Source organism: Sus scrofa, chromosome 6, assembly GCF_000003025.6.
Source record: "Sus scrofa isolate TJ Tabasco breed Duroc chromosome 6, Sscrofa11.1, whole genome shotgun sequence".
Classification (NCBI taxonomy): domain Eukaryota; kingdom Metazoa; phylum Chordata; class Mammalia; order Artiodactyla; family Suidae; genus Sus; species Sus scrofa.
The window spans coordinates 95,179,417-95,206,234 of record NC_010448.4 but is presented as its reverse complement, the minus strand read 5'-3'; the positions used below and the strand labels follow the sequence as shown (position 1 = coordinate 95,206,234).

The window sequence follows — 26,818 nt, the reverse complement described above, 5'->3', positions numbered from 1 at the left end:
GGAGGACTCTGGCTATTGCTGCTTCATACCTGTAGTTTCTTGAACATGCTTGCAATCTGGGGCTGGCTCCCCTTCAATTTCCATGAGGTCATGAGCAACTTTTTGGAGCTTTTCTACAGGTACTTCGTGCTCAGCTAGTTCCTCCTGCAACTGCTGCTTGTCCATGAAAAAGGATAGAAGAAAAACATCAGAGTGTGTAATCAAAGCTGGTTCTAGGAGTTAAGAGCTACTGAGTGGGATAATAATAGAATAATTATGTGTATCCAGAGCTGCAGACATTAGAACACAGTGTCTAGGAATCAGATCTTGTCCAAGGCCCCCCAATCGCTGCCTTTAACCTATGCAAGCATTTGGTTTGCTTTGAGGGTACTCTAAGCCATGCAGGCCAACAGCTGTGCCCTGGCTCACCTTCGTTGTTGCAAGCTGCTGTTGTAGGACCCCAGGGTCAGAGGCAATGGTATCTGAGAGGAGCTTCTCCACACTGGCCTCACAAGCTTTCATCCAGGCCTGCAGGCTATCAGCGCTGCTCTGGAACTGCTGGTACTGGCCCAGCAACGTATTCAGGTGAGCGCCCAATCGTGCACACTGTGCCAGAGAAGGAAGGAAAAGCAGGCTTCAGCAGGTCAGGTCAGAGGCAGCAGCTTCCTAGGCATAGTTCAAAGAGGCCTGGCTCTGCTACTGACTGTAACAAAGTCAAGGGCAGTGCTGGCCTCCGAGGACAGATAACAATCATTTTCTACAAGCAGGGTCCTGATTGCTTAATCCATACTATTCACCCCAACTTTATTATATACCCAGGAAGACTTAGTAAAAGTTGTAATGACATCCCCAAGGAGATACACATCGCGTTGCAGGCAAAGGTGGGGACTGGGAGATATAAAGCATGTTTCTTTGCGGGGGTGGTTAAAGGGGTTGCCAAAAAGTATGAGACAGGTAATGAAGAACTGACTAGACTCTATACCTTGGGAGCTAAAGGGAGTTTTAGGTGGGGAGGAAGATCAGGATTTACCCTAGATGCTCTGTCCAGGAAGAAAGACTGTGTACTTAGTTTAAGTTTCCCCTGTGCCCTGGGTCTGGGGAGCCCAGGCTTGTTGGTCAGGATCCATGATCCTTCACCACTGGAGAGAGATATACCCCAGATATTGCTCGGATCAGGTGTAAGTGCAAGGGCTCCTATATCTTACATTTTTTCAGAGCCCATGAAGACTTTCTGCCCTTGGTCAAGCTTCAAGTCGGATTGCTCACTGTGTCCTGAGGTGCCTAATGTAAGCCCCAGAAACCATCCACAGCTGTGTAAGGCTGCCAGGAACCTGCGTACCTCTGAATGGAGAGCCGTGTATCTTTCTGTTGCATCCTTCAGCTTGTCCTTCACTAAGGTTCCAGTTGCTGATGGCTCTTTGCCTTTCTCAAGGCTGTTTTCTGTGTCCAAGACTTTCTGTCCTGAGATCGTCACGAATCTCAGGTCTCCTTTGTGGGAAATCACATCCTCTGAGAAGCTCCCCTGCCGCTTCAGCAGGGCGGGAAGGGCTTCGGGGCTGCTGCCTCCCTTACGCATGTTCTCCAGCTCTTTCTCAGACCGTTCCAGCCAGTTCTCAAACTCTTGATGATCCTGCAGAAACTTTTGCAGCTCGTCCCGGAGAGTCTGCACCTGCTTCAGTTCCGCCTCTGACCGGGCCAGGGAAGTCGCATACTGCTCCTTCAGCTCTCCCAGCTTCTCCTGCAGCATCTGCTGTTCCTGGGGTGTGAGATTGTGGCCGTGCTGGTCCAGGAAGGCCTGAGCTGACTGAGTGGCCAGGATGAAATTTTGCTGCTGAGATAGCAGTTCTTGGTGATAAGCCTGGCCGAAAAATCCCCATAAACAAAGCACAATCAGTAAGGACACCACAATAACTTGGTTATGTCTACAGCTGGAAGAAGGAAGGGATCTCAGCAGGCCACTTTTCCAGCTGCTCAGAAAACACCAATCTCTCTCACCCTCTTAAGCATTATACCATATGCTAATCCCTGATGAATGGCCACAGCTAGGATCTTACAGTTTTCATGTATCATCTCATCTGACTTGTGGCACTATCTGCAAGTTAGGCAGACAATATAGTTCCTTTACCAAAGATGGAATAAGTCAAGACCAAAAAGGTGTTACATTTTTTGACGAAGGTCATGCAGATAGTTAAGGGACAAGCTGTAACTAGAACCTGACTCTACGAAACTGCCCCTGGTCTAAGACAAGGTACAAATGGCCAAGCAAAATTACCCACATTGATGGAAGGCAAGAGTCAGCTGGATAAATCATACAAATGGCAACATAAAAACTGCAAATATTCATTGTAAAACTATAAATGTAATAAAATTCATTGAGTAATAAAGAAAAAACAAACAAACAAACAAACAAAAAAACCCCTGCAAATACTAAGCTGTGAAATATGTCACCTTAAAGATTCTACTAGAAAAGATCCTGGAAAATTCATTCATTAAATAAACAATATGCATGTTAGGAAAAACTATTTCTGGATAGTATAGATAATCTGTAGCTTTTATTTGCATGTGCTTTATGTCTATGTGCAGACAGGTGGATCTTTTTTCTATTTCAATGGAATATAAGTCCTTTTAGGACAATTGCAGTTGCTTTGTTTTGTTTCTAAAACATTCTTCCCGAGTCTAACAGAAAACAGCAGGAGCGCAGTCAGGGTTCTTGACTATCTATACTGTTTCCACAACTCCCTAGAGAGGGACAACAGCAAACTGATAGCTTTAGCTTCCAATGTCATCTCGGGGATGCTGGGGAGACTATCTACTATCTCTTCGAGCTGGATAAAATATATCCAGCTCTAAGAGATAGTTAGGGACAGTACTACGGCCTGTCTGTATACCATCCAGAAGTCCCCACTCTCACCCATCCACAAGTAAGGCAGCTTCCTTCCTAGGACGGAGCTGCCAGCAAGCAGCATCAGGAAGCTCCTTGTGACAGAACTACCTCCACTCCACGCTAAGACTGCTGTGGCTTTAGGGTACACCCTACAATAGACCTTCCAAGCACTACAGTAGCATGCAAGAGGCAGAAATCCTATTAATACTAAATAAGGCAATGGCCCACACAGGCAATTCAATAGAAGCATTCCAGCTAAACAAATTTGGTTTGCTATACGGGTGTCACTACTAACATATGTGATCCATGTGTTTTCTTAGGTGCGTAAATACATAATAGTCTTCAATCATGCCAAATAATATGGCGGCATACGCCAGTTAAAATCTTGGAGATGGTGTATCTGGTTGGCTCATTGGTTTATCTCCAATTCCTGATGTACAGCAGGTGCTCAATACTTGCTGAATGAATAAAAGAGTAAGAAATGGTTTCCTGAGGGCAGCAGGGAACCATTAAAAGGGTTAAGCAGGAATACAGCATTTTAGAAAGATTACTTAGTGGTATGGGGACAGATTGGAGGGTAAAAGCCAAGAGGCAAGGAGACCAGTAGAAGCAACTAAAACACAAGTGAAAGTGGATAGCAGTCTGAACTGCAATAACATCTCACTGGAGATAAAAAGAAAGGTGGGTGACTTTAAAAGAGATATAAGAAGCACGGGATTTGATGACTGGCTTGATATCGGGATTTGATGACTAATTCGATATCGGATGAGGAGGGAGGGAAAGGATCTAGGGTGGTGTTTAGTCCTGGCAAGTAAGTGGGACTCTAGGAAGGAGAACATGTTTGATGAGGGAGGGGTATTATAGAAAACAGGAGGTCCATTTTTCAGGTCGAGGTACTTATGTTTCCAAGATGCAAACAGGCAGATGGATTTACAAACTGGTTTGAAGCTCAGGACAAGCATTCGGGCTGGAGACAAACATATACATGGAAATGTACAAATGGTAAGTGAAGTCTTGTGAGTGGATGAGATTACCCAAGAAAAGTATGTTCTGCAAGATGAGAAGAGGCCTAGGCTCCAACCTAGAGGTACATCAATATTTCAAAAGCTGGCCAGAGGAAAGGGAGGAGGATTATCAAGGGGAAAACAAGCGGAGAGGCCCAGTATCAAGGCTGCTGAGAAATCAAAGAAGCTATGAACTGAGAGGTACTCATTGGATTTAGGACAAGGAGGTTATGGTGACTGCCCAGGGAAGTAGAGAATCATGCAGCAGAGTGCAAACAAGCTAACATGCTCACCTTCATCTTCTCACATTGCTTGTCCAGCTTCTCTGGGGCTTGGTTCACCCCAGTGTGACCATCAGTGGTATCCAAGGCTCCTTTCCCCAGGTAACCTCCTGAAGGCTCCTCCATCCGTCCACCCGATGAGCCCACTGAAGTCACCCAATCCAAGAGAGCATCAATCTTACTCCTGTTCTCTGCCAGTTCCTTTGCTGCTTTACTCTGAAAGCCACAGGGGAGTCTAGTGAGAAGGCCTCAGACACTCAGCTACACAATCAAAGGTTAAGTAAAGGGGGAGATTTTTAGGCTAAAGAAAAAGAGAACCTCTAAGGTGGAATATAAAGTCTTGGCACCCACAAAGAAAAACAAGTATCTTCTAAGTCTATTGAAAAATAATGATTTAAGATAATCTCCAGATTTTATCTTATCTTGCTGCTTTTATTTGTTTATTCATTTTTGGACCACACTCATGGCATGCAGAAGTTCCTGGGCCAGAGATTGATCCTGCACCACAACAGTGACAATGCTGAATCCTTAACCTACTGAGCCACATGGGAACTCCTCTCACTGCTCCTAAAAAAGGGGCAGGAGGGCGGCAAATCCCAGGATTGAAAGGGCTTTATTTATTTAGGGCTGGCACCCCTCCAAGCTTTAGGGAATCCTTTCCAAGTAAGCAGAAGTGACATGTGGAGTGGGAGGATAAGAGATAGCACAGTCACACTCCACTGGCTGCTCTCCTTAAGAAAAATGCAGACTACTCCTACCCTTTTCTCTGCCAAACAGCACTGAATTCTGCAATTTGTCTCTCAAATTCTATTTTCCGACGCTTCAAGCATTTTAATTAATAAAATAGGGTATGCTAAGTGAAATATTCATTTATTTCAGAATCCATCTTCGGGTAACTTATTTCTCTTTTCCACAATTTTTACCTCCCTCATTAGAGTCCAAGTCCACAGCCGGACAAAGAACTCTACTTCAGTTAGCCAGTGCTGAGCGGAATGCACAAGACCATGAGACTTTACCTTCTTTTAGGCTTATCCCATTGCCATGATTCCCATGGTGCCATGAAACTAGAGTGGCAGCCTGAGGAGAGCTCGTGGCCCACTAAGACTGACCAGATATTTTCGTTGAACCCTTGATCTCCAGTCTAGATTCACGTCAGAAATACGCCATTTGCTTCTTCCTCCCCAAGGATGATGATGATGATGGTGGTGAGGAGGATTTGGATCATAAACTTCCAACCAACGATTCCAGACTTAAAGCCCTTTGGGACTTTTCTTACAAAAATAAATACTGACTCACGGGCCAGCTCCTGAATTAACCCTTTTTTGTGAGTCTATGCTCTCTGTAAGGTCATTTCCCTTCATTACCTTTTATTTACATAGATATCAAAATTTTCCTTTTTGAAAACTACCAAGTAAAGCAGCAGTCTGGTTACCTTTTCAGTTTCCTGCTGTAAGGCCGAGGTCACTACTTCCTCGAGCTCCTTCTGGACCACTTTCGTCCTTTCCTGGAGAGCCTCATACTGCTCCTTAGCCTGATGAAGTTTTTCCCGTAGAGCTGTCAACTCATGGGGGCTTAGCTTGGCCTGGTTCTCTTCCAGGAACCCTTCAATATCTTTGACAGCACTGGCAAATGAGGTGGCACGATTCTGAATGTCATCCTGTAAATCCTTAACACATGAAAACAGGATGGCAGAGGCTTCAACTTCAGTACCTCTAAGACTCTCAAGAGCACAAGAACGGAATGGCTAGGATGACATTTACAGCAACTGGTGTAAGTCTCTGGGTATAATGTGCTTTAAGGTTTAGGCCTACACCAATGTAGGTAGTCACATTTTTAATATTTTTTAATTAAAAATTTTTTAATATTTAATTTTCTAAGAAAAATTTAAATTTATACTCCTAAGCAAATATTTAGTGAAGACAAAAAAGGAGACTGCCCATAACATGATTTTTATTTTGCAGTGAATTATCCTCAAAGAGATCATTCTTCAATAAAGAGCTGACAACAGCATTCTTTTTTTTTTTTTTAACTTTTTTTTTTTTTTTTTTTTTTTGTCCTTTTGCTATTTCTTTGGGCCGCTCCCGCGGCATATGGAGGTTCCCAGGATAGGGGTCGAATCAGAGCTGTAGCCACCGGCCTACACCAGAGCCACAGCAACGCTGGATCCGAGCCGCGTCTGCAACCTACACCACAGCTCACGGCAACGCCGGATCGTTAACCCACTGAGCAAGGGCAGGGACCGAACCCGCAACCTCATGGTTCCTAGTCGGATTCGTTAACCACTGAGTCACGACAGGAACTCCTGACAACAGCATTCTAATGGAGTGGAGGCCTGGTTGGTCCTTTATAATTCCCTTAGTTATCACTTCTCAACCCTAATGTAGCCTTCAAGGCCCAGTGTGATATGGGGGGCCTGTCTACTAGAACTACCCTTCCTTTTTTTCTTTGCAGTCTGACTGAATGAGCTTTCTTTCAGCTCTTGAATATGTTGTGCTCGATCTCATTCCCACCTCCAGACTAATGTGCAGGCCTCTGCCTGGCATATTCCCTTCCTCTTCACCCCTTCATGCATCCATCCCTATGTGTCCTTCATTTCTTTAACGCAATCTTTTCTGATATTGAAGTCAAGATTGGGTCTCCCTGATATATGTTCTCCTGTAACTTTTCCTTTATAACGGTGAATAAATTATATGTTCATTCTTGTGATTATGTAATATCTGTCTCTTCTACTATATTGTAAACTTCATGAGAGCAGAGATGTTTACGAGTACGTTGCTAGCACTAAGCACTGTGCCTGGCTCACAGCAAACCTTTATAGATACTTGTTGAAGGAATGAAACAAATGAGCTAACTCTTACTGACCTTCAAGTCACTTTGGTTTTGCTGCAAAGCAGAGAGATCCTGCTGGGTGGCTCTATCTTGGTGGCCTGCCAATGCTCTTTCTGCCTGTCCCACCCAGCTGCAAAGATCCTCCAGTTTCTGGTGACAGGAATTTTGTTGTTTCTGCAGGGTCTAATTAAAACGCAAGGGGACCAAGAGACAATTAATAATTCTCATTTTATAAATACAAGATAGCTCCCTGAAATGTAAAACAGGAAGGTTAAAACTCAAGGATGGAAAAGTTGGTGAGAGATTAGAGCGGGAAAAGGCACAGAAATCATATTCAGAAAGCTCCACTCATTTGACTAGTCTGTTGATCTGGGTCTACAGTCTAGATTATAATCGGGGTAATGTTGGGTGAGAATGATCCCAAGTTTTGGTTTGGAAGCTCCTTTATCAGACTGTTGTTATTATCCTTGGAAATAAAGAACAGAGAGCCCAGATGCTTACAATCCACAGATGATACTGGTGATGATAATAAATTAGTGGTTCTGATCATTTCCACCAGAAGTAGATGATGCGCTATATATTAAATCATAATACGCAGAATTAGGAAGATTGGGCTAGGATGAAAAAAAATCAAGAAACTGGATAATTTATGAGCTAATGGAGCTTCTTAGCAACTGAGCTGACTTTATATAAATCAAATGTCTCACAAATGCGGACACCCATTAAGTGGAATGATTACATGCCAGGCACGAGGGGCTTGGCTATTTTGAGAAGGGAGCTGACCAAGAATAGCAACGGGCTCAGTCCCTCAGGTGTCTACACCAATACCCAAGAGAAAAGCCAGCCCAAGGGGAGGAGGGCATATGCTTCTGTGCCTGATCCTTTCTCAGACCTCTCGGTTGCATGACACTGAAGCACCTGATTGAGCAATTGAGCATGATGTGTTCTCCTGACCATCCTTCTAGAACCATTTTTCCACCAGCTTTTACATTCTGATGGTGTTTTAGTCACCTGCACTTACAAACAGGTGCCCAAATTGGCCCTCTCTCCCCCTCTTTAGGACAAATAGAAGGGCTCTGGAAGAGAACTCCTAAGAGCTCTTCAGCTGTAAAACAGGATCTTCCTGGGTTAGGATGGGTGCAGACTGAATCTGAAAAAGCAAAGCAAACAAGTTAACACACAGACATACACATGCATTTAGGGCAAATATAGAGAAGCAGAGCATTCCTGACAATAACAAGGTTAATAAACATTGTGGAATTAATTATACACTCAGAGAGAATTTCACATGCAAATGAACCACCTTCTGCAGCTCAGGAGCATACCCTAGATCTGGGCTATACTTAAGATAGCCCAGACCAACCTATTTCATTAATTATCCATAAGCTACACCAGCCTAAATAAATTCCCAAGTGAGGACATTGCAAATTTCCTGATTTAGAAGGTAACCTAATATACTTCATCAGTATTTTGCTTCAGTTTCTATACAAACTACTAAGCAGTAATAAGAAACATACAGATTTGACTAACCTAACTTTAAGCCTACTGAAAAGCTCAATTCTACTCTGCACGATATTTAATAAAGGAGACCCTGAGATAGTTGTGCTGGTGAAAATGACAATTCTAATATCATCTTGCTGAACTCCAACTTATTATTCAAGCAGCAGAAATGGCAGAAGCATCATTCTTGGTATTACTCTAAGGTCAGGGTGTTACCATTTATACAATTATGTTGAGTTCTATAAGAGGGTTGTGAGAGAAGGTTGTAGGATGGTTAGTTGTTTTTTTCTTTTTTTCCGAAACATATCAACAGTGCTCCTATAAACTTCTATAAACAGTGTTTTCCATAATTGAGTAAGCACTGGGCACTACAGCGTAAAGAAAGGTGCTGGAAAATACCAGTTTCAAAGATGCTAAAAATTCATAAAATTCTGATAAAAATTTGTCAGCTGTTTGAAGGTGGTCAAGGAATGTTATTGTTAATCATTTGAAAAGCCCAAGAATAAAACTGATTTCAGAACTATTCTTTTCAAGAGCTCAGAGTGCCTAAATGTGCCTAACAGTCCTTAAAAGAGTGCTGACGCAGAGCGCACGAGAAGTAAGGGCCAGAGATAACATTTTCATTTCAAAATCAGAGACATGAGACACAGTGATGGAGAGTCACGCTACAAAGAAAACACCTGCACGTGTGCACATATTCTCTCTCATACACACAAACCCCAAAACACTGCAAGAAAAAGAGCCAGAACAGCTGCCTCCTGGACTAGAACCAAATTGGCCTGAACAATCAGAACTGGTAAAGGCAATCTCCTGGAATCATAACCAACAGAGGCAGGCCAGAAAACCCCAAGATAGAAGACATCCCAGAAACCAACTGAGCCCAGCTGCTGGTTCAGTCTGACCTTGACCTGGGCTGCCTGCTCCATTTGCTGAAGATGGCCCTGCAAGGCATCCATCTGGGCTGCGGTCTGTTCTACAAGGCTCTGGAAGGACCTCTGCAGTTCATTCAGAAGCCTCAGCATCTGCCGGTTCTGCTGAGGGGACAAGTCCTGGGCGTGCTCGGAGATAAAGAACTGAATGTCAAAGGCAAGTGCATCCAGATGAGCTTTCCTCTCAGCCATGGGCTGTTTCAAATCCTAAGGTAAACAAGGAAAGAAAGAAAAAAGAAGAAAAGAAATTTCTATTTCTCTATAGAAGCAGAAGCTGTTAGTTCTAATAAAAAAAATCAACATAATCAAACAGAGGTTAATTTCCTGTACTTTTATAATTGACGCTGATAATTTCTAGGGCCAAACCACACTGGAAGTCTCTCTCTCTGGTCTCTCCAAACTCCCCACATATTACAGTTAGGTTCCCTTTACTAGATCTTGATTTCTAAATTCATTAAGCCTTCAATTATTTATGTTAACAGAATTACAGTACTGCTAATCCCAAATATCTATGAAAAAATTTTTAAGTTTTGGAAAGTATAACATGAATTTCTGGCCTGAAATAGATCTAATTGTATTTTCTTAGGTTCAAATATCTTTTTTGTTTGTTTGTTTCTTTTTAGGGCTGCACCCACAGCATATGGAGGTTCCCAGGCTAGGGACAGAATTGGAGCTACAGCTGTTGGCCTATACCACAGCCACAGCAAAGCAGGATCCGAGGTACGTCTTCAACCTACACCACAGCTCATGGCAATGCTGGATCCTTAACCCACTGAGCAAGGTGAGGGATCGAACCCACAACTTCACGGTTCCTAGTCGGATTTGTTTCCGCTGTGCCAGGATGGGAACTCCTAGTTCAAATATCTATTTATATTTGTCAAAGCCCTGAGTAGTATACCGGTAGGCCAGAAGTAAGAAAGTATTCAATTTAATGGTGATTCACTAAAATTTGACTTTCAGAGGAAATAGCATTGCTTACACATTTTAATATTGTAAAGGATTACAGTCAAACTTTTTAATATAAAAGTTATACTGCTCTATTAAAGCAGTAAAAACTGCCTAAATATTAGAATTTATCTGCATTTAGACAATTAAAAGGCATGCAATTTTTCCCACAAACATTTAGCCATCATCAGCTATGTTATACTAGATGCAATAAGAACAAGCAAGATAGCTACATGTCTATCATTTTGAATTTGAGGGTAGTCAGCAAACCTGCAAAAGCAGGCTGGGAGGGCTTCTTGGATATTTACCCTAAGACTATGCTTTCTTCACCTGGGAACACATGGATTTGGGAAACCATCACCAGGAAAACGAGGGTTAGACTGCAGCTCTCTTCCCACAATAGAATTTGTCTAAGTTATAACTAGGTGAGGACACCAGGGCATGATATGCCCCATGTTTTTATATCTCATACTATGTCAGAGGACTTTTCTCACCCTTGATTTTTTTAATACTCTGTGAACAGATACAGTCTGCTACTCACTCCTCCAAAGATATATTTGGATAAAAGGATATGAAAGAAGACAGGTCAAAGAGGGGTGAGGTTGCACACAAGGAGCCTGACCACAGACGACCTTTAGGTCTGGACCTTTTAAGACTGAGGAAAAGGAATAGGATGGAATAGGAGAGAACAACTAAAGCAGAGAGTGGATAAACCATGTGAATATCATCTGATATCATCTTAAGTATAACCAAAAGAAGCAACAGTGCTGACAGGGGGAGGAATCCTTGGCTCATGTGTATGTCAGAATTTTAATGATCATTGACCTATTAAAATAGTCAATCAATTTGGGAGTTTCTGTCGTGGCGCAGTGGTTGACGAATCCGACTAGGAACCATGAGGTTGCGGGTTCAGTCCCTGGCCTTGCTCAGTGGGTTAAGGATCCGGCGTTGCCGTAAGCTGTGGCTACAGATCCGATTCGACCCCTAGCCTGGGAACCTCCATATGCCGCAGGAACGGCCCTAGAAAAGACAAAAAGACAAAAAAAAAAAAAAAAAAAAAAAAAAAAAATCAATTTGGAGCTTACGAAGAAGAAAAGCATTTCTCAAGATTAGAGGTTGGCAATCTACAGCCCTGGAGCCAAATCTGCCCACCATCTGTTTCATAAATAAAGTTTTATTGTAACATGTCCACAACCATTCGTTTATGTCCTGTCTATAACCCTTTTCATGTTTCAATAGCAGAGCTGAATGGCTGCCACAGAAAGAAGCCACCTACAAGGCCTAAAATATTTACTATCTGGTCTTTTACAGAGTAAGTTTGCCAAGCCATGCTCTAGATCACTAGTCAAAAATTCTCCTGAAATTGGTGTGTGTGTACAGGATTAAACCTTGAGCAAAATAGAAACAAGGGATGGATTCTAGATGCTCAGTTATAAAGAGATGAAGTTGATAATCATAGGCCATTCTGCAGACACTCAGAACAGCTTAAAGGAAAAATAATCATAAACACTGAGGCTCCAGAGGTACAATAACCCAAAAAACTAAACATAGCTTTCTTCTTCTTTCTTATTTATGTTATTTTATTTTATTTTTTTTCTTTTTCAGGGCCGCACCCACGGCATATGGAGGTCCCAGGCTAGGGGGGGTCTAATCGGAGCTACAGCTGCCGGCCTACACCACAGCCACAGCAATGCCAGATCCGAGCCTCGTCTGCAACATACACCACAGCAACACCAGATCCTTAACCCACTGAGCGAGGCCAGGGATGGAACCCGAAACCTCATGGTTCCTAGTCGGATTCGTTTCTGCTGCACCAAGACGGGAATTCCTTGACTTACTTTCTGAAATGGAAAGTCAGACTTTCTAAGAAAGTACAGATACTGGTTTGCCTAGTAGGAAAACAATTGATATAACTCAAAAGGACAAATAAAACACACTTGACAACCGATGGAGTGCTTACCTCACACTGTTGGAGATAGTGATTCAGGCTGCTGGCATCTGTTTCACTGTCATATTCTTTGCTCTTCAGAATAAGATAGGTATCGCCAATCCAGGCTCTCAGATCTTGAAGGTTGCCTTCTAGCTGCTTGTACTGATTTAACACTATAGTCTAAGAAATAAATGGCAAATTAGATGATAAGACTCTCCAAGCCTGCCCAGACTCTGAGGCTTTGGGAATAACAAGAAGCTACCTTTTTCACTTCCACAGCAGTCTGGAGGTGGAGTAGTCTGGAACCCCAGGTGTCACTCACAGAGCTGAGGGATTTTTGAAGATTCTTGGCATCTTTCTCAAGAGCCTTCAGCAGCTGAGCTGGGACTTCTTGAGGCTGGCTGATGATAATCTGATTCACACACTCCAATTCCTGACTCACCACCGTGGACAGATCCTTCAATTCCCTGTCTAATGCCTGAGGGCATAAAGTGGAGTTACTCCCAAAACAAGGACTAGAAATTTTGCTGTCCACGCATCAGCTATGAACACATTTTCCTGTCACCTCACACCTACACAGGATTTAGGGCTTATGTTTTTATAGACATTCAATAGTTTATTCGGTTCTCATGATCAATAATTCTCATAGTAGGCAGAATAGATATTATTAAACTGGATTTACAGGAGAGACACTTCAGTGCTTAAAAATGTGAGCTTTTTCCTCCTGAGGTCGCCTGGCTGGTAAGCAACAGGGCCAAGATTTGCATTCAGATTTTCTGCCTCCGTGTAGTGTTCCTTCCACTACAGCTTGCTGCCTCTCCAATGCTCCGTATGCTTTAAGTGACGTTATGCAACGTAAGTCAGTCAAATAACAACTCTTTCACCCCAAAGTCCCAGGGAGCAGAACCAAAGAACATACAAATCTCTCAAAGCAGGCTTCCCACTCAGCTACTCTTCTATACTCTGATCCTCAGTAGAGAGCCAGAAACGAGCTGAGGAAAAGCTTGGTGGTTCTGGGCATGGTCCTCACTTCCCCTTCAGCCACCCTGCCCAGGGCCAAACTCTGGACATCCAGATAACTGGGAAACCTCTGCAATCTCCGTCCTCATGGTGATTCCAGTCCTCTGACAACTCTCAGCCTTCAGTTTCAGTGAAAAAGCTACTCTTCCTCCCTCTCGAGGCTGTCCAAGCCTATGTCTTTCCACATCCTCGGGGAGCTCACTGTTAGCCATCACTTCCTCTCTCCTCCAACTTCAAGTTTTCCTTCTTTATTGTTTCTCCTCAGCCCCCCAAATCCACTCAACATTCCTCTTTCAGTCCACCTTTTCAGCTCACTGTCTTTGCCTGCACGACCAAGCTTCTGGAAAGAATGACCTACATTAACTTTCAACCTTCTGTTTACTCTCACTGCAACCTAGTTTATATCCCACCACCCCATGTAACTGTTTTTATCAAGGGCACCAGTGGCTCTCAGGCCTGAAACCCCCTTCTAGTCTTCACTGTACCAGGTCTCCACACTGTAATTAACACCGTCAACTACTCCCTGGGTCTCTCTTGCATAGGTGTCTGTGAGACTAGTACTCCCTGGTGCTCCCCTCACGGATCTCAAGGTACACTTTTTCCAATCTGTTTTTGTCAATTAAATGATAGGGGTTTTGGGGGGTTGTTTTTTTTTTGTTTTGTTTTGTCTTTTTAGGACCGCACCTGTGGCATATGGAAGTTCTCAGGCTAGAGGTTGAATCCCAGTACAGCCACAGCAATGTGGGATCCAAGCCATGTCTGTGACCTACACCACAGCTCAGGGAAATGCTGAGCCATGAAGGGGACTCCAAATGGTAGTGGTTTTGAGCATGTTTTTCTTCCTGAACAGTCTCTATCTTCTCCAAGCTGCTGGGCCTGGAAGAAGTCTCTGGGAACCTACCTTGGCCTGACACAGCAGATCCTGTAGCTCTGCCAGGTTTAGCTCCAGAGGCTGAATCTGTTTGGTCCTCATTTCAATGTCTCGTAATAGAGACAGATAGGACACCAACTTCTCATCATGTTCTAGACAGAGCTGCCGGTTAAATACATTCTGTGGAGCCAAAAAGAAAACTCAGTCAAACCTGACATTCTCCTTTAAGTTGCTTTTTAAGCAGGTGGGGTCTTAATGATTGACAAATAGAAATTTTTACTATACATAGGGTGGGATGAAATAAAATGTTATTTGTCTAAGTTTTCTCAAATCAATAGACAAAAAAATGATTTTCTCAACTTTCTCAGGGGGCAGAGACTCAAAATTATGAAGCATCATTTTAACAAAACTTCCAAAAGATATTCTGACTTCAGGTACCATAACCTTTTTTTCCTTTTTATTCCCCCCGCCCCCATTCTTTTTAGGGCGGTACCTACGGCATATGGAAGTTCCTGGGCTAGGGGTCAAATCAGAGTTGCAGCTGCCAGTCTATGCCACAGCCACAGCAATGCAGGATCCATGCCACACCTGAGACCTGCACCACAGCCTGTGGCAACGCCAGATCCTCAACCCACTGAGTAAGGCCAGAGATCGAACCCAAATCCTCATAGGGGTTCTTAACCCATTGAGCCACAACAGGAACTCCCCTCTCAGTATTTTAAATTAGCTTCAGTGTTCGTTTCTAACTTAAAACCCTTGCAAGTGTCAGAAAGACATTCAGAGCCATTGCCTTGCCTTATTTTCAAACAACTATATTACAAACAGATGATGATAAACTAAATTATATCTTAGAGAATCATTTAGTGCCCTGAAATGTCTATACGCATACAATTACACATATGAAAACTCAGTATCCAGTCAAGAGTTCTAGCATTAGATTAGCTCTAAAAAATACATGTGTTTTTATATATGCAAACCCATCACCTGGGAACTTACTGTAGTTGCTCGGTCAGGGCTCTCTCGGAGCCTCTCCTGTGGTGTCTTCTCACCCGTCTTCATCACGGGGCATGATGTCAAGGGCACCATCTCTTCTTCACTGATCTCTGGGACAAGACTAATGGTGGCATCCTGTTGCTCTGTAGTCTCTTTTCGAGAAACATCTTTGGACGGTTTCTCTGGAAGAAGGGACACTGAGATTCTGGGAGCTCCCTGCATCTCTATGCCTTCAAAGGACCCTGCTTCTGCTGTAACTAGAAGGTTTGACATTTTCACAATTTTCTCTCCCTTTATTTCCTGAGTTGTTACTATTGTAGACTCAAGAAATCTGCAATGCTCATGATCACTTTTGTTGTCTTCAGGAGGAAGATCCTTTCCGTCTGGGAATTCCAAATGTTGGCTGACCTCTTTGGAGTCTACTCTAATTTCTTCCAATTTAACAGCTCTTGTTGAGTCAAAAGGTACCTCTTGGTATGATTTTTCTTTACATTCATTAGATGAGAAAGTCATATCCTTGGTTTCTCTAGTCTTAAAGTAACACAAGAATCTTGGTAATACTTGGTCTCCTGACTGGTGGTTCCTTGGAAAGATCTGTCTGCTGGGAAAATTGGGATGTGTCTGCCACCTGGGCTTTTCTAACTGATTCCTGATAGTGCAATCCTTTAGGTTTTGCGGTCAAAGAAGAGAGTAGTTCACTCTGGACTATGACAGTAATTTCTTGAGGTAAATTTTCTTCAGGTTTTGAAGTCAAGGAGAGGCTTAAATTTTTGGCAGCTCCTTCACTGGCCTGATTAGAGTTGAAGAATGTTAAAGCATCTTCATTTCTTACCGAAATTCCATTCGGTGTCATTCGAGAAGAGTCTTCAGCTTCACAAACAACAGACAATCCTGGCTTTCTATCAGCTACCTTTCCTTTTTCACTTACAGTTATTTTCACAGGCTGACTCTCTATGTTGGAGTCATGGTCATCTCTAATGGCAGTTTCCTGATTCAGCTTCTCTTCTGGAAGAACTGCTGGTTGGCATGTTTTGACACTTTCTTCTACAGTCATCTCCTTCTTCTGCCTCTTACTTTTCTCCCTGGTATTCATTGCTTTCTGCATAACCTGCTGACTCAGCAATTTGCCTGAAGTGTCACCATCTGATTCTTGTACTTCAGAAATAATTCCTCCTTGGTTTCCCCTTCTTCCTTTAGAATCCAGACCTGATACAAACTCTTTCATATGAGAAATACTTTCTGTTTGTGCCACTATTTTTCCTTGCTCTTTATTTGCTTTTTTCCCCATGGTATTACAAGCCACCTCTTTGGGTTTAAAATCACAAATTTCTGACAGAGGGTGTGTTGCTGAATCTTGGCCCAAAGAGTTACTGTTACCATTACTAGGAATTATGATACTGACAGCTTCTTTAGCCTCTGGAGAAGATCTCTTCCTATCTTGATCTTTGCATTCCAGTTCCTTTAAGGAAACTTCTTGGCTCTCTTTTGCCTGCTCCTCATTGGAAACCCTCACTTGAACTTTTTTTTGTGCAGATTGGCTTTCAATTTGAAATAATTTCTCACTTTCTCCTTTACCACAACTCATTTCAGCAGTCGGACTGCAAGCAATTAACATTTCCTTTCTTAGAAATTCCTTCTTTAGTGCACATACTTCAATTCCATCTTGCTTTTCAATCTGAGCCTGGAGACCACTGGGCTCTGAGGTATCTATTTGGATAACAGTTGCCAGTTCAGGGCTAATAAGTCTTTTCTCAACAGCTTCCTTTAAAGTTACTCTCTGACCATTAAATATGTCAATAATTCCTCCATCTAACACCTGATGGGATGCAATAATTCTGACCATGTTTTCATCCACTAGTTTCTGTTCCAAAGCTGATGCCAAGGTCAATTGTCTTCCCGTGGCAGTATCTATGATTCCCCCCGTATTTGCCTGAGCTTCTAGAACCTTGAGTGTAACCGCAAAATCTACTTTTCCAAGCTTAACTGCTTGAGGCAATGTAAGTATTTTATCACTTGCTCCATCTTTAATGTTTGAGAAGGGAATTACTTCTAAATATCTCTGTCCAGATTCAATATCAATCTTACACTTTTTCACTAATTCTGAATAGGGAACAATTCTGTAATTCTCAGGATCTATAATCCCATTCAACATTCCTGAAGACAATATTGCTTTATTAGTTAACAGCCCTTCTTTTTTAGCTTCTGCTAAGGTCAATGTCCGGCCAGAAACGAGATCTACAAAGCTTCCGGTCAAGGCCTGAATTTCCTGGATTTCTCTTTTCAAGTCCGGGGTAACAAGATCTAATTTTATGGCTTCAGGGAGGGAAATAGTTTCCTTTGTTTCAGGATGAGAGAATTGATGGAGGCTTAGATTCTCAACTTTTTTGAGTTGCTTGGCTAAATCTTCATCAATGATGCCATGTTTAAAGGCATTATCAACAGAAAGTCTCATGCCGGATATATGGTGAATGATACCTCCATCTACTACCTGCTTCGTTAACAACCGAATGGCCTCATCTCTCTCCAAAAGTCCTCTGGCAATGGACTGAGCAACCGTTAAAGGGGCTTTGCTGTCAGGGTTCATCATTCCAGTTGTTTCCATTTGTAAGCTAATTAATCTCTCTCTAACGGTTTTGTCAGCATCTCTGCCTTTGGAAGCTTTCTCCAGATTTATAAGCTCTGTCTGGCTAGCACTGTCCACCAAGCCAAGATTTGAAGCTAAAGTCACTGAAATCTTTTTGCCTCGTTTCAGGTCAATGATTCCACCAGTTACCACCTGCCCCTCTAAAATGCTGGTGGCTGTTTGTGTGTCAAGAAGTCCAAAGGCAACTGCTTCCTTCACAGAGCACAGTGTGTGGGTACGAGGATCTAAGACGCCACTGATAGTTTTGTCTGCCATGAGGACATTATGCAACAGTTTTTCATCCATCAGACCTTCGTCAATGACTTCTTCAGTTGTCAAAGACTCGTGGGTCTGAGAGTCAAAGAAGCCCTGAAACATGTTCAGCTTTCCCATAAGTTTCACAGCAGTGTGACTGGGCACAAGACCCTGGGCTATTGCTTCATGTAGTAAGAGCTTCTGACCTGTCTGTTCATGAAAGATACCACCATCCAGTAACTGTGCAGATAATATATTTAAGGTAGCTTCTTCAGGCAATTCTGAAGGATGACTGCGTGACAGGGAAGCTTCACTGCCATTGGCTTCCTCAGCTGTCTTTTCTGATATCGCCATCCTGCCATCTGCCATGCTGTGACTTTCTGGACTCTGTTGATGGTCATCCCTACCCACAGAGGTTGTAACAGATGCCTTCTTTTTGCCCAGAGAATGAATATTCCTGTCCTTTTCAGTCTTTCGTTCTGATTCTAAAACTAGAGTTTTCTCCACCTGAAGCTGGGACTTTTTGCTTTGGGGTTTTACAAGAGGTCTCCCAGTTTCACCTAGAGCTTCTTCTTCTTTCTGACACATAAAAGAAGCCTTTATGAGAGTCTGTCGTTCTTCCTCTGGTGATCCAACAGAAAAAGCATCTTTGTCCTCCACCAAAGTCACATCCCCTGCTTCCTGAGAAGGTTCCCTAAGGAGAAATCCTCTGCTGACATTTTCTCTGGGAGACACTTCTATTTGGTCTTCCTTTTTGGTACCTTTTTGGTGCCTTTTAAACTCTGATTTGACTTTATCTATGACCTTCAAAGTATCTCCATTTGGATTTTTCACTTTCTGTTGCCTTACAAATAGGTCCTTCTCAGGGCTCTCTACAGCAGAACCTTCTGTTTCTACAATGGTCTTTTTGCCTCTTGCTTCAGTGCAACTTGCCTGGTTGAGATCTTCGTTTTGGGAGGAAAATTGGAACTCACGTGGCCTCACAGTCAATCCGTCATAGCCTTCTGTGATTTTCACATCAACCAATTCCTGTAATTTCTCAGGAGTTTCCAGTCTCTGATGCCCAATTCCAAATACTTCTGTACGACCTGCTTGATCACCTCTTGCTGTCAGTGCCTCTATCAGCTCACTGTCCATCAGGAGCAGCCTCTGTCCATTCCGCACATTAATATAGCTATGAGTCATCAGTTGAAACAACAGCTTCTCATCATGGCTTGCTATGCCCTCAGTTTGGCCCTTGCTGCATGGCAGACCTGCCGCCCCAGGATTCCCGTTCAATTTGCTTCGTTCTAAAGAGTCTGCTAATTGCATGTGGGGCATCACGTCAGGTATGCAAATTGATTTCAAGTTATTGGCAAGATCTTTGTCTAATATACCATTTTCTATTGCTTTTCTCCAGGACCAAATCTCTGTGGTTGCTGGTAGAAATAGGGCTTTAATATGCTGTCGGTCACTAAGGATTTTATGAGCTAGTTCGGTAGACACAATACCTTGTTCCAGGGCATCTGTAATTGGGAGAATCTCTCCAGACTCCGGCCATAGCAGCCCCATGAATGACCAAAGGGACTCTAGGATCACAAGGGCAATCTTGGCAGCTACTAGGTCACTGCTCACTGCTTCATCTACTGTTAGCCTATGCCCAGTTACAGTGTCTATGATGCCTCCTGTTTGAAGCTGCCTTATGAGAAGAGCGCAGGCCATATCTTGGTCAATCAAATTATGTCTCACAGCCTCTTCCACTGTGAGTCTGTGTCCTGTCCTTGGATCTACTATGCCACCAGCAAAAAGCTGAGCTTCCAGCAGCCGGAGAGTGACCTGCCTGTCTATTAGCCCTTCCTGAACTGCACGGAAAATGCTAACCTTCCGGCCTGATCTCAAGCTCACCATCCCCCCTGCCAATTGCTTGACAGGCAGCAACTTCAAGCCTGATTCCTGCTGGACAATACATCTCTGCATCAGATCCAGCAAACCAATTTTCTCAGCTGTGTTTGGGTCTATCAAGTTCTTGGATGATCGCAGGTGAGACTCTAACTCTGAGTGAAGCCGTGCAGAAATGAGGCCTTGGTGGAAAGCCTCCTCTAGGCTAATACAGTTCCCATCAGGGGGGAGACTGAAACCTCCAGTTGCCAGGTGAGCTTCTAAGATTTTCAGTCCAACTTTCTCGCTGATTATTTTCTTTTCAATTGCTTCCACCACAGAAAGAAGGCCTTTGTTCTCAGTAAGCCTGCTGATTAAGGACAGGGCATCCTGCAGCTCCCGGAGCTGCTGGTACATTTGGGAGTTAATGAGGTTTTGGGCTAGGCCCTCCTCCAAAGACAGCTTTTCACTGGTCTCAGGGGCAATGAGGCCAGACATGATAACCTGGGATTCCAGGAGCACAAGGCCTGTGTCTTGGTCAATGAGGCCCTTTTGCATGGCTCTGTAGATGGGAAATATCTCCACTGTGCCTAGGTCAATCACCCCAGCAACTGCTCTGCAGCCCTACAGGAAAAGATGAAAAAAACAAAACAAAACAAAACACTGAATCAAGAGAAGCACACTGCTGAGAGGAGCCATTCAAAGAACTACAGCATATCAAATTCTGACCACAGGAAAAAACTAGCCTGGAATGAGCCCCAACCTGTAGGTAATATTCTGAAGTCTGGCAGTATTAATGTTAAAAAAAGAATTTCTCTAAACTGCAGAATGTTTAACATGGGCAGTGGTTCACAGATTACTCAACGGATGGTAGCATTAAGCATATCTAAGTTACAAGCTCTACAAAGTAGCAAGCAGTGAAAGTGAAGGGACAGTTATTTCTAAGTCTAAATCACCATAAAGGTTCTTACAGACACATACCAGTTCCCCCAACATGAGAATTCAACCCCATAAAACAACTTCTCAGTGTTGCAACCCATGCAGAAGACTCTGGAGGTAGCACTTCCCTGCTGATGAGTTCAGCCAGACTGGTCCACAGGATGAGAAGAGAGATTTAGCAGCCCCAGAGCCACACAACAGCCGTGCAGCTCAGTAAATGGCCCTGTGTACCATTCAGGTGGCTGTTGAGGACAGCCACACACTCCATGGCCAAAGCTAGCATCTCCCTGGGAAATGGCTCTGAGTTAAATCAGTTCTAGGAATTGGAAGTAGCAATCAAGGAAGGAACAGACTAGGGACCCTGGACTCTGACACCACTGGGAACTTCTCTTCTAGTCCAGCCTAGAATGGGGAGTACAATCATCATGACTACAGTTACTACTTGTTGGGCACTTAATATGTTTATTAAGCACTGACATTTAATTCTCACAACAATTCTACAAAAGCAACTATTTTTAATCTTTAGTTTGCAGATAAGACAATGAGGTACAGAGGTTAGGTGACTTGTCTAGGGTCACAAAACTAGTGAGTTCAAGAATCAAATAAAGGTCTGACACTAACTCTCAGGCTATTATACTGCCTCCCTGGTCAGATGCAGAAGAGCATGAGGATGAGGACAGGAGAGGTCTGTCAAGCAAGTTAGGTATTAAGTCATGGGGTAAGGCAAGCCTTCCTCGTTGTCAAAATTACCCTTGCAAAAAAGCCTAAAAACAGCTTGTGAAGAATTCCTATTCTGAAGTCCCTTACCACAGAATGAATGAGGTTATTCAGAAATTAAATCATTCAAGGGCTTTACCACTTGGAACACCATTGTCATTACTTCATCATTATCTCCAGCTTTCTACTTCTTTTTCATGTTCATTATCTTCATCTTCCATACATGGTTTCATCTGTCCCACTTGGGTCAGTATTACTTTTTGATCCTTATTTAACCCTTAACTTATTCATGGAGGATCTTATTGAAGCAAATGTCAATCTCTTCTTTGCCTCCTAAATAATGTCTTTCATTTTTGTCTCAGTGAGAGGTATGCTCCATAAGAGCAGGTACTTTGCCCATTTGATGTCTAGGAACGGTACCAGCAGTTCAATAAACATTTGATGAATAAATTAATAAATTGATAAATACTAAGAAAACCCTTAAAATCATTAACCTATTTTCCCCAGATTTTAAAAACATGCACAGAAGACTTCAAGCTTGATCAGTTGCAGACTACTGGAGATGCAAAATAGAGAGAGCAGCAAACGAGGGAACAGACCTTGGTCACAGCTTCATCTCACTGTATTTGTTCAAATAATGGAATACCTGAGAATGCTCCACGCTAGTTAAAATACTGTGTTATTCTTCATTCTCCCTTTGTTTCTGACCTTGAATGTAGAGTTTGACCTGTATAAGCTAAAGGTATGTTATGTATATCTACGAATTTTCTAGTTTGTAGCGATTAAGGGGAAAATTGCACTGGCATGTGAGTCTTTGAAATATATGAAAAATTCTTTTTACAAAATCCACGTAAAGACTATTCAGAAGCACAGACTATGACAAAGAAAAAGATTCTTTGGGGGAACTTCTAGCTTCTTCTGTGAGCTCATGCAGTCTCACAAATACTGGTATTGAAAAAGGCCTGGAATCTAGCCAAAGAGAAAAGTCTCTGTACTGTTCCTTCCAACACCCTTGTAACTGGGACAGGCAGGAATCACTGAGCTGGGAAATGATCCAGAGAAATCTATTTTGGCCCCACCAAACATGGGCATTCTGACCTAAACAAGCAGAAAAAGACAGAGGGAGAGGAGGAAAGAAAACATAAAAGGCTTCTACTTACCAGAGTTGCAGGGTGTGCCTTGGGCAGATAAGAGAGAGAGCCTTATGGAGCAGCTCAGCCGAATCGCACACACAGTGTAAGCTTGGTGTTAGCATCCAGCATGCGACTGTTTGTTTTTTTTGCAAAAAAGAACCCCAAACAGGTCGTCCTCTTTTCCCTTTGTGCATTTGTGCTTAAACTCCAAAGGGTTAGTGAAACTTTGTAAGCAAGGATGTCAGTTAATCAGAACAATACTTCACATGAAACACACGAACGATAACAGGGGACACATCATGCTCAATGTAGTGGTGCTCAGCAGCTTGACTGTATTTCTTTCTTTCTCCTCTCTTTTAACCTTTCACAATGAGAACTGGATGTTCTCAGCAAGCAATTGTTAAAATTCTTCACGTACTCCCGTATATGGTGAAGCAACGAGCCTTAAGAAGTGGGCTACCTTACATAGAGAATGCTTAACCAGCAGGTTCCTTTTGGAAACTGCTCTCAAATAAATCATGGCTGGTTCTGCTTTGTAGCCCGTAAGCTCTGGCTCCTGTTGCACAAATGTCATACCCAAAGAGTCTAAGCAGGTTTTGTCTGAACATCATTTTGAGCATCATCTAGACCAAATCTGATTGCCACAGGAGCTTAAATTTTGGCCTGGCCCACAGAATTTGACCATTGCTCCACAATATAGGAAATAAGCAGGCAAACACACATATAAATCCCAGAGACACATGTATATAATATGGTAAGGTTACATATACACACAAATATCCAGGAAGAACTTAGGACAACCAGCAGGAACTTAATGACTTTCATGTGGTCTAGAAAATGAACATGAGTGGGAGCTGGTAAGGACGTCACATGATGGAGTGACTATGGGTAAGGGGAACCAGCGTCTCAGTCAGTGCGGCTAACCCACCAGCTTATTTTTGAAATTAACATTCCTCATTTATTTAGTAGATGGGAATAAAGTATGGGGGGGAAGAGGGTCATGGCCTTCTCTTCCCAATATTCAGAACTCTTGACTATCAACTTTTTTTTTTGGCCATACCCATGCCACGTGTGCCATAGCAGTGACCCAAGCCACTGCAGTAACAATGCCGGATCCTTAACCCACTGAGCCACCATGGAGCTCCCTTGGCTATCGATTTTTGAGACAATGCCACGGAGTAATCGTACTGCCTTGTGATCAGATAAAATACGGAATTTATGTTCTCCTTGACTGTGGTCTACCACTAAATGGAAGATCACAAAATGGTAAATGAAAAGAGTTAGCCTTCAGTGCTTCTAGCAATTTTGACTGACCAACACATCGTGGAACCCCGGTAAAGAAACACAAGACAAATGGCTGCTACGGTGAGGTTAAAAATTAAGTCACACTGGTCATGGAAAGCTAGTGATCATGATTCTCAATCAGCAAAGCTGCCTTCATACTGTTCGAAAGATACCCTTCCAACATCTGCAGAGAAAAACTAAAAGTACCTTTTGTTCTGTCTGTTGGGCCAACTGGCTCTGAAGCTGCTGAAGCTGGTTTGCTGAACCATCGCAAAGGTCATGGTAAGCCTTATTCAGGGCATTCAACTGCTCAGATATCTGTTCCTTCTCTTTTTCTGAGAGCCTAGAAGAAGAAGTATTAAAGCTCTTTTAAAACCTTTCCCCAAACTCTGCTATTGTGTCAAGATGACTTTCCCACAATGGACAGTCTTCTTCTTCGTCCCTGTTCACTAAAGGCCATCTGGTCAGTCTTCCATACTCAATGAACACTCTGGCTTCTAGTCATAATTTTCCTGTCTATCGCACATCAAGTCACGATTCTGGATGATGTTAACACTCATGTCACCAATTGGCTAACAGTGATGCTTGCAGTACTCCAATGGTCTGGATCCAAATAGCCTCCCCTCCACTTCAGTCCCACCCACAGATGGCAAACTTGGACGCTGCCATCATTTAAAATTATCCCATTTATGACATTTTCTTTTCTTTTTTTTCAGTCTTTTTTCCCCCCGCTCAAACAGGGATACCTCAAGAATCTATTATATGATGATGACTTCTGATTAAACTCCTACCTGACTTGCTTTCTTTTTTTTACTCCTACACCTCTTCTCTTAAAAAAAAAAAAAAAAGAAGAAGAAAGAAATATTTTAAAGAGATACAGGAGAAGAATAATAACAAACTCTCATTTACCCATTACCCAACTATTCAACTTACCAAATTTTAGTATTTTACCACATTTGCTTCAGACCCTTTTCTTAGAAAGAAGACATTACAGGCAGAATTAAAGTCCAGGGTGTATCTGTCACCAACCCCTTTCCTATCCATCTCTCCCCAGAGGTAAGCACTATCTTTTTTTTTTTTCTTCCAATAATCATGATTTAATGTAAATAGCTTAAACTCTCAGTTAAAAGCAAGGGTTGTCATTTTTTTAAATCCAGGTATATGCTAACTACAAAAAAACAGAAACACAAAAGAATGCAGAGACACTGAAAGCAAAAGGATGAAGTCAGCCAAGCAAAAACTAATTAAAAGAAAACTGAGATATCATATCAGGCAAAAATACATCTTTAGGCAAAAGTAATATTATTTAGACTTTAAAAAATAATTGCATATTGATACAAGGTTCTATTCACTAGAAAAGTATAATACTTATGAACTGTATGCCCCTACGAAGTAGGACTTGAAAAATAGAAGGCAAAAGTTGAAAGAACCTTGGGAAAATTGACCAACTCACCATCATCGAGGGAAATTTTACTGTTCCCAGTGATTGACAGATCAAAAGGCAAAAACATCACTGAGGATTGGTACATTTTCCCACTCAACATCTAATCTCTCTGTGGTACATCTTCCTCCACTGTGGGGCTTGAAATCTAACACTACATTTCCCAGGTTCCTTTGTATGACTCAGTTTTCCTGGGATACTCCTGATCTGTGCCCATTTTCCTGGTAATTATTAATAGCACCCCCCCCCTTTTTTTTTTTTTTTGTCTTTTTGCTATTTCCTTGGGCCGCTCCTGCGGCATATGGAGGTTCCCAGGCTAGGGGTCGAGTCGGAGCTGTAGCCACTGGCCTACGTCAGAGCCACAGCAACGTGGGATCCAAGCCGCGTCTGCAACCTACACCACAGCTCACGGCAACGCCAGATCGTTAACCCACTGAGCAAGGGCAGGGACCAAACCCGCAACCTCATGGTTCCTAGTCGGATTCGTTAACCACGGCACCACGATGGGAACTCTGAGCACCCCCTTTTTAATTCTTAAAAACATCTGCTGTGGTTAATAAACTACATTGTTACTCTACTTACATGTAAAATACCATAAAAGAAAAGGCTTTTTTCAAGTGTGCTGTATGGTGACCGAAATATCAAAAGCCACATTATTTTCAACAGTATGATTTTTCCAAAAGTAATCACTACATTGAGTCTGGTGAATTTCATTGCATATTGCATTTGTGAGACCAAACCCTGTGATTCATATTACAACTATCCATCAACTTACAGAGATTTTCTGAACCTTCCATGACACCTCCATTTTCTCTTAATCCATCAGTCCTCTCTATTATCTTCAGTCTCTTCTCTTTAGAATTCAGACCCATGGCCCTCCATCTCAATTAGGCCCTCAGTATCACCTTTGCACTCTCTCCTCACCAATAAGGCTCCAGCCCCAGATCAATCAAACCACTGGACTTCTGTGTTCCCACATGCAGATTAAATCTATCTACTGGGGGGATTCCAAACTCATGGAGAACAGATGCTCCTGGTTTCCATCCTCTACTGGACTTCAGTGCCTTCTGACAATCCTCTTGGAGGCTCCTACTCCAACTTTCAGCAAACAGCCTCTCTGCCTACTTCAAAGAGAAAATATAGACCACTGGGCACTAATTCTCTCACTTTTTTGCTTCACTTTTGGAATACTTACCGGTACCCATACCTTCCAGCATCCTTTTCCTTAGACCTCAGAGGAAAAGCTGCCTCAACTCTGTTTAATGCTGCACTTTCTACCCATTGATGGCTTTTATCCTCTCTACATCCTTTGCAACCCCTCTCCTATGACTTCACTCTCCCTCTTCATTCTGGTCCTTAAGACTCAGTCCATAAACATAGCTAAGTCCCTCCAATCTTTTAAGA

The 26,818-nt window shown here is 42.7% G+C and overlaps 1 protein-coding gene across 1 annotated transcript in view; it reads right to left on the bottom strand.

Annotated features, from left to right (window-relative positions):
- MACF1 (microtubule-actin crosslinking factor 1) overlaps window positions 1-26,818 on the bottom strand; it is a 357,742-nt gene that overhangs the window by 111,892 nt on the left and 219,032 nt on the right. Inside the window, 7 exon segments of the mRNA XM_021095983.1 lie at window positions 30-153; window positions 409-585; window positions 1,319-1,837; window positions 4,161-4,364; window positions 5,581-5,814; window positions 7,011-7,160; window positions 24,181-24,316. Of these exon segments, the coding sequence (XP_020951642.1) occupies window positions 30-153; window positions 409-585; window positions 1,319-1,837; window positions 4,161-4,364; window positions 5,581-5,814; window positions 7,011-7,160; window positions 24,181-24,316 (1,544 nt within the window).